The following is a 12,946-nucleotide window of genomic DNA, read 5'->3' as shown; positions in this document are numbered from 1 at the left end:
AACAAATCCATGTAGTGTAATTTGTTTCATGGACAAGCAATGACCATATCTGCTGCTGTTTCATCTCTGTGTAAGATCAGGGGAATTCCCAGAGTTTGTGTTAAGAAAATAACTAAAATGAACTAATATTTGTAAAAGCACATGGTTTAACATCATGTACAAAAAAAAAAAAGCTCTGTTATCGTGCAGCCATGACATCGGAGTGGTTTATTTTCAGTTCTGTTCTTAAAAATAAAACGTGACTCATTCACAGCTCATTGAAATTTGAATTATCTCAAAGTTTGAACGAACTTGATCAATTATTTCTTTTTGATCTAGTTTATTTCCTCCAATCTTTTAAAGTCCTGATTAAAAAAAAAAAAAAATGCTACGAAAAAAGAACAAAAAAAAAAAGTTGTCTGTTGAAGCTGCTAAAATAATGATTTAAAAAATAATCTGTTTTAAAACTTTATTTTTTTAAAGATTTTTTTTTCCAACTTATTATTTCTCTAAAACTAATGGGAGGCTGTTGGGAGTAAATCACACATCTGGTACTAAGATAAATGTGCTTTTTATTCTTTTAAACATTTGTTTTTACCATTTTCCAATCAGTTACCACATAGTTTCAATTGTTCAATTAAAAACGTTTCCCCTCACTTTGCTTTAAATGCATTCATGTTCGTGTTTGTGTCTGCAAGAAAAATCATAAAAAAAGGCAAAACTACTAATAAATATATGCTGCAAATGACCAAGTCAGCACATCTACTGAAACGCTTGGATGATTTACAGCGCCGGCGTTTGAACTCTGACTCACCTTAATTTTTCACGCAGCATTTCTGAATTTACGACGAGTCGTACAATAGATGGGAGTAAACACGAGCGCAGCCGCTTTGTGAGCTGCGGTGATCCTCTGCGCAGGGTGTTCGGCCTTTGTGCACATAAATGGTCATGACATTTTAAAGCTGGAGAAGCTCGCCGAGTCATAAAAGGATGTTAAATCACTGGAAGAGGAACCCTCTGCTCGCTGCAGCTGTGAGCATGAACAGTTTGTTTACATGCTGTAGCTGGGTGTCTCTGCGTCGTGGCCACGGCACAGAACGTGTGCGAGGATTGATGAGCAGGAGAGTTGATTTATTCAACGTGCACACCACTACCTGTTGAAAGATGATGAAAAAGAGAAACCAGGTCTCTGCTCAGGATGATGGGCCTGTGTTTTATTTCTAAAAGGCCCACATCCATGTAGACACTAGAATTACCGTATTTTTCGGACTATAAGGCGCACTTAAAATCCTTGAATTTTCTCACAAATCAACAGTGAGCCTTATGTATTGATTCTGGTTGTGCTTAATGACCTCCAACCAATTTTATGTGATACATGGCGCTCAAAAATCTGTCAAATTAACTTATTTCGCTTAATGCGCCTTATAATCCAAAAAATAAGGCAATGGTCTAGCTTACGTGGAATAAATGCGTATTGCCTGCTGCCTTTCATGCCCAAGTTTGTGGTCAAGAACTTATATTATGGAATGACATTGATGAGCCCAAAGTATGTTGCGATTGACACTCAGCTGTGAACACATCAAATTTTAGCTTAATATCTATTGCAGCCAGTTTTGTGTAGCCCCTAATGTTGATTAACTGGTCTGACTCTGAACGTTAATCAGTTATAGATGTACATCCAGTTCAATCCATTTCAGTTTATATATGGTATATAGCACCAAGTCACGACTTGTCTGAGTTTAAAATCAGAAAATTTAGGGTCATCCAGATTTTATGTCTTTAAGTCTGATTGGATTCATTGGGTTTCATAGACAAATACAACTGTGTATCATCAGCATAACAATGAAAAGTTATCCCATGCTGTTTAATCACTTTACCTAATGGACATATAAGGTAAAGAGTATTGGTCCAAGCACTAAACCTTGAGGAACTCCATGACTAAATTTAGAGTACGAAGAAGAGTAAATATTTACATTTTCAAACTGGAATCCATCAGATCAATATGATTTAAATAATTTTAGAGCCGTTCCTGTAATCCCAATGTCATATTCAAGTCTCTGTAGTAGAATATTGTGATCAACTGGATCAAATGCAGCACTGAGGTCTAACCGGACCAGTGTATGAGTGGATGCATTTTGAAAGTTTCATTCAAATCCATTCAGTGATACACGAGATATTTCGCTAACTGCCTTCTAACAATAAATGTTGTCCGCTAATTTCCATGCAGTAAAAACAATGAGCCCAAATAAAATATAATTATAAATTATCACTTAAATCATTATAGTGTGGAGGATTTGTATGAATTTACTTAATTAGAATAAATTCCAGATGAATAAATCCTAATTACTAGGTTGTAGTTCGTATGCGGAAACAAGTACTTGAATGCATCGTTAAAAAAAACCTCTAAATTCAAACAAAGCAGTGAAAGCACCATGCAGGTTCCTGCAGGTACAAGGGGGCAGAAGATGGATGGAAGCTGAGGGGGTGTTTGTCCGTTTCATGGCCGTCAAAGCGCATTAAATCCCTGCTTCTGCCTCTGCATTATTCACACAGACCCTGCTCTGACATGTCTGCGAGGATATTTTGGGATCTCACCCGTTTTCCAAGCCATTCAGCTGCGGCGGCGCCAATTGTGGAGGGAATACAACGCCGGCACAGAGAAGTGCGCATGTGCGAGAACAACCAAGGAAGTTTGTGCTCTAAGCGGCGACAGCGGGCAACAGACACGGCGGGAGGGGTTTAATTCACTACAGTGACAAAGACATGACCGCCCGCTGGGGTTGTACGGACATCCACACCCTGACTAACACCGAGTCCATGCGTCAAAGGAGGGAGACCCAGAGAGGAAGTCGAGCTTTTTCTGCTTTCAAAATAAAAGCACAAAGAGCGGCGCTCTTGGTTTCATTTAATGGAGTTTTTAAATTATATTTTTATTTATTTATTTATTTTTTCCAAATGTTTTAATCTATCCAAGTATTGTTACTAGTGGTAGCAATTTATTTTAACATAAACAAGAAAAGAGCCTTAAGTTGAGTTTTATTCAAGTTTTACATGCTTAAAAAACCTTGGTTTATTGAAGTGCTTCTGGTGTTCCAGTAAATATATATTTTTTATTATATTAACTGTGCAATATGAAACTCACAAGAGTGTGAAGGTAAAAAAAAGTCTTTCTATGAAGTTCTTTTTAAATAGAAGATGTTTAAAATAGCTACAATGCTCTATGATGTCCTCACTCAGACTTAATCCGTTTGTTTCCAGTTATTTCCACAAGTGAGGTCGTTTAATGAAAAAATCCCAACTCTTTAATGAAACCAGGATAATTAATTAAAACATTTAATTTCCCTTAAGGAATAAAAAAGTATTTTTGAATTTAATTAAATATCTGTCTACAAGCAAGATATTATTTACAACCTTTGCACAGAATGTAAAAAAGTTAAATCTGGTCCTCTGGGATTTTTTGAATGTCCAGAGGACCAGATTTAACTTTTTTAGATTTTTCTACCTGGATTATTGAGCATGCATCAGGATATTTGCACAGAATGCCTCTTCAAAACTCACAAACTATCCTTTTAAGTGCTTGAATTTAAATTGCTGAGTTATTTGGGACAATTTTTAAGCTTAATTCCTGAAAGTGCTACTAAATTACATGAAACACAATGTAAGAGTTCTGTGTGACTGATATTACTCTGATAATACCAACTACTGACAACTATTTCACAAAACATTTCTAAAAATAATAATAAAAAAAGAGCTGGAGATCCATTTAAGCATTTATGTTAATGTTTTATAGTATTATTGAAATGCAATGTGAGTGGCATGTGACAACATATAATTATTTTGAAGAAAAAAAAGTTTATTCAAACAAACCTTTTTTTTTTAGTATTCTACACGTAATCTAGCTGTTTTTTGCTATGTTTCCTTTTAATTCCTAGTTATTTTGTTTTCAATTGTAAAAAAAAAAAGGAACTTTATTGATCCCGCAGGAAATTGTTGTGCCAGAGTTTCAGTACAAAGGAATACTGTATACACAAGTAATCACACATGATATATATATATATATATATATATATATATATATATATATATATATAAATAAAGTATAAAAAATACCAGCAATAAGATCTAAACAGGCCAGTAAAATACTAGTAGTCATAGCAGAAGTCAAGAACAATTTGGGACCAAAACAGCTGTATTTGTTGCGCTGAGCCAAAAGATTCAGATCCTAGAACAGAGATGAAATTCCCACCACCAATGCTCATAACAGAAACAAAGCTTTTATTTTGAAAAGGGTTAATCGGAAGTGGCGAGTGTAATCTTGACAGCCGTGTCTCGGCTGACCCTGGTGAGCGCGCGACCAGTGCGGTTGTTCGCGGGCGACAGGAGGCGAGCGGAGCCGGAGAGGGAGAGCGTTTTGTGGAGGCAGACGGAGCTTCACCTCCCGCGTGTTGAGACCCGACGCCCGGACAAAGAAGAAGGAGCTGAAGTTTCTCAGCCGGGCAGCTTTGCTTCTCACTTCCAGCCCGGTTTGTCTCGCGCTCATCAGCGGACACGCACCGGGAGTTAATTAGCGAGCTGCGCTGAGGAGGAGGAGGGTGGGGGGAGCGGTGCTGCAGCATCAGGAGGAACACCTCGAGCAGCAGCAGCCTGCAGGCACGGGGAACCTTTCCGATGCGCGCGCTCAGCCCACACTGAGAGGCACAGACGAGGTGTTTATGGGAGATTTGTTGGGTTTGCTTCGCCCCGTCGTTTCAAACTTGGCGTGTCCGGGATGGGGAAGGAGCAGGAGCTGCTGGAAGCCGCCCGCACTGGGAATGTCGCCTTGGTGGAGAAACTGTTGAGTGGAAAGAAGGGGATTCTGGGCTCAGGTTCCGGACCCATCCCTCTTCCCAGCCTCCTGAGGTAAGCAGCATCCTCCTTCTTCTTCAGTTTGCTTTTCTGTGGGTGTCCCCAGGGGGTGTTGGAGGGGATTCCTGAGGGCTTTCCCGTTGCAAAACCAGTATAGCCCAACACTTTTGTGTCTGGGCTGCAAAGCATTTACTCACTAGAACAGCCTGTACAGCACGAGTGCACAATAATCCCCTGAAGCATCTCATAGACAATGGATGGTTCCAGGTTTATTCAAGGAGCAGGATGCAAACACAACCAGGTCTAAATCATGAAACTGCAATAAAAAAAATTAATGCACACACCTCCCCTGTACTGGTGCACAGTACTGGAGACAATGGTTGTGGCAGCTTTCATAGCAGTGACTCAGATATTGGCAGCGTTTGTAACTTTCTGTTCAGTTTACTCTTGGCATTTGTAGGTTGCTCCATCGATCATGAGGTGCTTGCACAGCCTTGATGCCTGTGAGGTCTGACAGACAGGCAGGGCGATGGAGGCACACTTTTTTGTGCCAGAAGACAAAAAAATAAATAAATAATCCCATGCTGATTTGGCTCAGACTGGCAGACTCTGGACCGTTGCAACATCACGTTGTAAAACTGTGGAAATGTGGTTGAGTTTTGTCAACAGGTTGAAAATTCAGTTGATGTTCGCCGACGTAGCAGATCGACACGATAAGTTCCTGAAGACGTTCCGATTGTGCCAAAGCAGCTGCCGCCCCGAAACGTCAAAACTAAAGATCAGAAGATATGTTAAAGCTGCCACCGGTGGCTCCTTATGGTCACCATGGTAACCGCATACCTGTGTGTCACTCCTTGACTAGGCCTGTCAGGATAACAAATTTTGCTGGGCGATTAATTGTCTCAGAAATTATTGCGATAAACGATAATATTGTATGAAATTTGACCAGAATTAGTCTTTAGTGTAATATTTAAGAAGAAACGTTTAATTTGTTTTCCATGTAGTAGATTTTTTGACCACCGGATGGCAATCTAAGACTGAACTGAAGGATGGATAGTGAGGGTGCGAGCAGCGTGCCTCTTTAAGAAAAATGGGAGGGAGGCCCTTTGACGTGGCATGGGCTGTCTCTCTTTTTTTTTCGGTCCTCAAAATGGCGGACGCTCGGTGTGGTTTGAGCTCTTTAGCATAGCATTTGTCTCACAAAACTTTTAATAAAAAATCAGTAAACAAGTTCTCAGCTTCTTTTTGCAGAGGAAAAAAACGCTTTTTACACGAAGGCAGGGATTTGTTTCAACTGTGAATTTTGGAGCTTTGACAAGACGGAGGTTTTTTTTCACCCGAGGTCGGCCTGTTAGCTTAGCTCGTAGCTTAGCTTCTCAGCTTAGCTGCTTTTAACGGTCCAAAAACGTGATTTTGGATGGTTAAATGGATTTAAAAGAGAAAGGCAGGGGTCAGTGAAGAGCACCGGGGTTGAGTTTGTCATCCAGTGTCTTCAGTGGAAAGAGGAACACGAAGAAACGATAACAATAAATGAAAATGAGGTCGATAATTTTCATTTATGATGAGATTAATTTATTTTATTGTTTATCGCGACAGGCCTATCCCTGACTGGCACGTTAATGAGAGGCAGACTGCAAAGTAAGCCTCAAACTGTCGCTGTGTGAAAACTACAAGTCAGATCTTAAATTTGTTTTTTTAAATCGTGAGGGTCACGCATGAATTTTATGTTTCTGCAGCAACGCATTGAGCTCTTTCATTTATTTTTCAAATTTTGTCCATGTTTTGCGACACACTACTACCTGAAGTGAGAGCTCACCACCACTGATCGAGCTGCATGTTTTATTACAAAGCTTTTTTTTTTTTTTTTTTTTTTTACAAAATAAGAAGGGTGCACTTAATAAACCTGATATTCTTCTTAAAAGAACATTAAATCCTACTGCTGTATTAAAGTGACTATAACCTTTAAAGAACCCATAAATAGGCCTCACACGGCGGTTATGAGGTTATGATTGTCCTCCTCCTGCCCCTGCAGCCTCTCCCACTCCCAGCTCAGGATGGTGCAGAGCCAGGTGATTAGAAGATCAAAGCAGGGGCATCTGGGAGGGGTCCCGCCTCGCCTCGGGGTCTGGACCAGAGCGTCTCCAGACTGGCCTGAAGTCTAACAGGGAAAACACTAACCATTCTTTGAACTCCTGTTAGCCAGATACAAAATGGGAACTTTGGTGAAGATTGATTAAAGATCCCAGAATAAAAGCATTAAATAGTGTTTGAACCACAAAGATCCAAGACGATGCTGAAATTCTACCTTTTGCAACAACACTGAAACAAAGGTATTTAGGTTGATGATTTCTGCTTTTCTTGTTGTTTGGAAATTCACGACGTGTTGCAGTTGTTCACTTGTGGTTTGACATTTTCTAATCGTGTCACGTTGCCATGTATTTCTCTTTTATTTTAATGTTCCCTTTGAGATCATACAGTTGATGTCAACAGAATTTGTTGGTTTGTGGGAAGGGAAACGCCAAAGCATCCAATCTGCTGGTACGTTGTTTCCTGTATGGCCTTCACTATTAACAGTAAATAGCTGTTTTTCATGGTAAGATGCTCATCGTGTGCACAGCTCAGTACGTAGGCTGTAAACATCCCTTAGTTGGTTTTTATTCAGCTTCCAAGGAGCCAGACTTGCTGGTAACCTTCATAAGTGGACTTGATCAATAGTTCTTCATACTTTCTGAAGATTTTTTGAAATATTAGTCTTTGGACTTTGTTTGCTTTGCCCTGACAGTGTATGCTTAAAGAATAGGAAAACGGACAAGTGGAGGACAAAAGAATCAGCATTAGGTCTAAACGGTTTTTAATTACCAGACAAACTGTATCTTAAGAAACAGTAAAACAATTGTACAGGAATGGTACATCTTTAGCACCTTTCTATAGCAACCAGGATACTCAAAGGCAATGTGTTCAACATTATGGTATTTTTTGCAGCTAGTTAACGTCAACACTGGTGTACCACAAGGCTCAGACTTGGGACCCACCTTTTTCACAATCTACATAAGTACCGTAATGTTGGTCAGATCATTCCTTATGCATCCTCACATTTCTATGCCGACGACACAGTTGTTTATTGTTGAGCTAAAACAGCTGCTAAGCTTTTCCAGCTTTTACATTCCGCACATGACACCTGCGAGATTCATCCTTCTTCATTATGCCAATGGCGCTAAAAGACAATTTAATGTCTTTCAAAAGTGTTGTTTTGGGTATTTCTCGTAGATTCAGGTAAAGAAATGGGAATAAATTGTGTGGCAGGCTGCTTGTAACAAAGTGCCTAAAAACCCAGTTTAAATATATTGCCAAGCTGTCTGCTGTGTCGACACAACGCCTGTTCATCCATTTAGTTTGGAAGCAATGTTTATGGCTGAATGATTCACTTGTCAGAACGAAGTGACTTCAACAAACACACATTCTTCTGAAAATGCTCAAACACTGGACCAAGTAAAAAAACAAACCAACTTTGAAATAACTTTAAAAAGCCTTGAACCACTTCTAAAATATAAAAAGAAAGTCTGACTGATTTGAAGGAAAATATAAATAAATAAATGACTTTTGCACAATACTGTACATAAGTGAGATTTTTGTAAAACAAAATTTAGTTCAAGCATTTACTCTATTACATCACTGACTCAGTGACTTTAATTTTAGCACCATCATGATAAAAATCAGTATTTACTCACAAAACAGTTGATCTTAGTTCTTTTTAGTGTCTGAAAGTTAACTCCATTATAGCATGGCTTTATCACGATACCGTTCCATCGTTAGCATTTAGCTAAAAGCAGAGTTGTGCCATTGTACAGTCTTAGCTGCTATCATGCCTTTCTAAATGAGCCTCACTTTTACACCCTGAAGAAAAGATGGAGGCAGCCTCAATGATTTCATGCATCGATCTGTAAACTGCTCCACTTTCAAGCCTCAGCCTGAGCACTAAGCAGCCGCTGTCCTGTGGTAACTCATCTGTCGACTCAAACCGTAATGGACTTAAAGATATAGGAATTTAAGTCATAAAATGAAACAAAAGTTTGATTTAAAGCCCAAAATTATTCCTCATGTTTTGTTTTTCTTGATCAGGAGCCTGATGACTCTGTCAGGGTTGCGCTTGCCTCTGATTTTAAAGTGATTTCTTTTATGTGTTTTGGTCTGTTAAAATATTTTTCATAAAAATTTCAAGAGTCTGTGCAGACATGATATTGGTTCAAGTTCTGTCTGAGTGTAGCGCAGTGCTTTAGTTTTTATCAACTGCGTTCATAATCTTTTTTGTGAGCTTGAAGGCACATTAGTAACCCTGGAGAGAGCTGCTTCATGTTTAAATAGACCTTGGTAATTTATGTGATGATCTCGGACACTTTTTTTGTTGGCCTTTCTCTCAACAGGATGATGATTTTATTTATCAGTTGTCATGGCGATTGTTACTTGGTGTTTGTGTATATCCAAAGTAAAGTCAAAACCTAGTACTTTAAGTTTGCATTTAGACTCTGTTGTTACTCTATATAGCAATTTTTCTATAAAACCATTGGTTTCTATGATGATTTCTCTTGAAATACTCCAACTTATATATGACTCATGGCTCTGTATCAGTTTTTAGAGTTAAATCAGTTGAATGAAACTACAAAACACTCAACTATTGTGCAACTCAGACAAGATAGATTTAATCAAGTGCAGAGCATAAACAAAGCATGTTGGACCCAGAATATGAGGTCAGTCAGATGTGTCATGGTTGGAAATCTATCTGCTGCTGTTTAGTGTCGGTAACTGTTACATCCTTGGTTTTTATTGGGTCATGGCGCTCATGCAAGCCTGCAAACCCACTAAGTGGACTACACACACATCTGTGTGTGTGTGCTAATGTGACCAGCAGTGTGACACACCTAATAGAGGGCTGTTTGTACTTCAGCAGTGGAGTGGGTCAACAGAGGGGTCAGAGCATGGCGTGTGTGCTGCTATAAGAACGATCTCTGGGAATCAGAGCCGAGAGTTTCCCATCTGAAGGCCTCTGAACGTTGCATTCCTGAGTCATAAGCTTCTCCTTTTTTACTGGGTAAAGGTGTTGTGTGAAATGAAACATCCACATCAAGTTCAGGATGTAGAGAAGACGATCCTCTGCTGCAGTTCAGTGGTGTGGGATGCTGCTCATGAACAGTGGAAAATCAATACTGGATGATCTCATTGCTGTTTAATGGGTCATATACAGAATATACCTTTTAATTGGAAAAAACTTGTACCGTGCATAAAACGTGGCTGTGGGTTTGTTTAAATGTTATAACGCTTAAATGCTGTTTGAGTTTAATATTATAAAATAGGTGACTTTAGTAATTATTGCCCGCTGCTGAAAGGCGAAGCTAAGTGATGTTTTTGCTCATGGGTTATTATACGTGTGTGCAGAGTCAACCAGTTTGAAGATGGCTGCCACTCAGTCAGTTGTACAGGTAATGTGCTAAACTTTGCTGTGTTTGTAGCTGAGTCATTCCCAACACAGACTCAGAACGTTAGTTTTAAGATTTGACCAAAGGCCATACAGTAGTCCCTTGTTTATTGTGGGGGTTCAGTTCCGAACCCGCCCGCAGTAAGTGAAATTCTGCAAAGTAGCAACGTTCTATTTATTTTAGTATTTATATATGGTATATATTAAGGCTTTAGAACCCCTTCCCATACTCTTGCAATGTTGTTCACCACTTGTTCTTGCCGAGATCGGATGCTTCCTCCCTCTCCGCTTTGCTGCTCTGTCTGTCTGTGAAACTGCTTCTGAGCCTCTCTTGCATGTCTTCCGAATCATAATTATGGACTTGTTTTGATCAGTTGGTCCCTCAACTCAATTTACAACATTTCTTCGAAGAGAAGACAGGCTTTAGGCGAGCCGATTTGCCCTGTTGGCACGCACACAGCTGGATATCTCATCGACTTGGAAGACTTGATGATGTGTCTATCTCTACTGCCATCATTGGATTTTAAGGACGCATATTTAATTGGATTTTCGAAAACTGGTTCCTGCTTTTAGGATTCGGCTGGTTGCTAGTTTTATCAATCAAGGAAGTCGTCGGCTACAATTTTGGACCCGATCACGCTGCTTGCCTTTATGATGGCTTGGTTTGTGTCTCGAGTACCCGGACTAAAATGCTTTGGGCTGAATGGATCAGATCTTGGGGATTTTACTCAGTCACGTTCCATCGGTGTGGCCATGTAATCTGGACATTTCGGAACAGAGTCGACCAACACAGACTCAAGGTAGATGTCATTAAGTTCTGCCTGTCCCCAAAACAACCATGTGTTTATCTGAATTTGGCTCCTTTGGCTGGCCTTGAAGGCCATCTTATCTGAATTCGCCTGGAGAACATGTGATCCGACGTTCACCACCCCCTCCCTGAGGAATTTCCAACTGATAACCAGATGAAACCAGCTGAATAAACTTGCATCATCATTTCAGGACTCTTGGATTTTCATAGACGTTATTCTTGGCCATTTCTCGACATCCCTCGAGAATATTTATGGATCTCATCGGAGGACATTGACTGATTATTCCATCCTTATCAGAACTCTTACAGTGACCTCGAGAGCATCTATGAACATTGCTGACTGCTCTCGTCTCCCCCGTCTGCAGATTGTCTATGTAAATATGTGCTTGTTTGTGCGAGGTGTTTTTTTTATTATTAGAGGAGTTTTTTTTTCCTCAGGCCAGAAAAAAAAAGTCTGATAGGAATTTTTTTTTCCCCTCCAACTCCTACATGTGTCCAGTTTACCACTTTTTTGTCTGTCCAAACATGTCAGAGTCAGAGTCAGAGTTTCTTTATTGTCATTCGCACCTCATGTGGTACATGTGGTGGAGCGAAATTATGTACACGGGGTCCCAGTTACATCCAACAATAAAATGTATAAGAAAAACAGTAATAACATCTAAGATATGAACTAAGAAAAACATCAACTAAATATACACTAAGCACGTCTCACTTGTAAATGAGTCTTTGAGGCTCAATGTGATTTATCTGTTTAAATAAAGGTTGAATGAATGAATGAATGAATGTAAATTCTTAAACCTACATCATTTTAACAACATGCGTTCAGTGCTGTGTATGTAGCAACTAAATTTTACCCACTGGGCTCTGCAGAACAGCAGGGGCTCTGTTCATTTCTGGTCCGACTCGGTTCCGTTTCTGCAGACGTATCCTGGAGCAACGAAGCCCACAATCAATGTTCTGAACTCTTAAACCTAGTAATTTTAACAACATTCTTATTTGTAGCTTCTAAATTTTATTTACCAGCGTGTCCCCATTCGGAGGTCCACGTCGTTGGCCGGTTGATAAAGATGAAAAATGTCCCGTTGAACTTTAGATGGACCACCGGACCTTCGGCCATGCGCGTTTGCTCACAGGTCTCTGTTGGCAGGCTACCAGCTCTAGTTTCACCAATGGGTCTGAAAGTCTGGTTCTGTTCCTGGGGCGTCGATCAGATCAAAACTTTCCTGTTTTTTTTTTCAGTAGAAGGAAACGGGGCTTCTCGGCGGGGCCCTGTTGCCTTCTGGGAAATATGGTCATTATGTGCGGGAATACAGTGTAGGCTTACAGAGAGAAAACTACAAAATGGCAGCGCCTGTTGGAAGTATTTTATTTTTTAGTTAACTTTTTACTGGACAGTACTGTCTCAATCACATGAGTAATATTAAAATTGACAATCATGTGGCCTGTACATTTTTTTGTACAGTATTATGGACTGTACAAACCGCATTACAGCGAGTCCATTGAAGTTGAATTGCAAAGTGAGGGACTGCTGCACCTCTGAAGTCATTTAGAATGATCATAGTCTATAACTCTGGTATGGTGTAGGGGCAGGGCAGCCGACTCGGGACCTGAAGGTCCTGGGTTTGATCCTCGGTTATTGCACATCTCGTGGTGTCTCTGAGCAGGACACCTTATCCCCAGTTGCTCTCCGGGTGCTTTCCATAGCTGCCCACTGCTCCACTTGGTGGTGGATGGGTTAAAAGCAGAGAGCCAATTTTGCCATTGTATGGTAACATACAATGATGACAATACATACACATTATTATTATTATTATTATTATTATTATTATTATTATTATTATTAT

General features: G+C 39.8%; 1 protein-coding gene across 2 annotated transcripts in view; it reads left to right on the top strand.

Annotated features, from left to right (window-relative positions):
* Positions 1–4,579: 4,579 nt before the first annotated feature.
* anks1b (ankyrin repeat and sterile alpha motif domain containing 1B) overlaps positions 4,580–12,946 on the top strand; it is a 291,174-nt gene continuing 282,807 nt past the window's right edge. For both annotated transcript variants that reach the window (XM_037695743.1, XM_037695742.1), the window contains exon 1: positions 4,580–4,878. In XM_037695743.1, the coding sequence (XP_037551671.1) occupies positions 4,748–4,878 (131 nt within the window). In that variant the 5' untranslated portion in view covers positions 4,580–4,747. The remainder of the gene's footprint in view (positions 4,879–12,946) is intronic.

Source organism: Nematolebias whitei, chromosome 22 (genome assembly GCF_014905685.2).
Source record: "Nematolebias whitei isolate Nwh7 chromosome 22, NemWhi1, whole genome shotgun sequence".
NCBI classification, from domain to species: domain Eukaryota; kingdom Metazoa; phylum Chordata; class Actinopteri; order Cyprinodontiformes; family Rivulidae; genus Nematolebias; species Nematolebias whitei.
The sequence above is the reverse complement of the archived record's forward strand: the minus strand, read 5'-3'. Positions and strand labels throughout refer to the sequence as shown.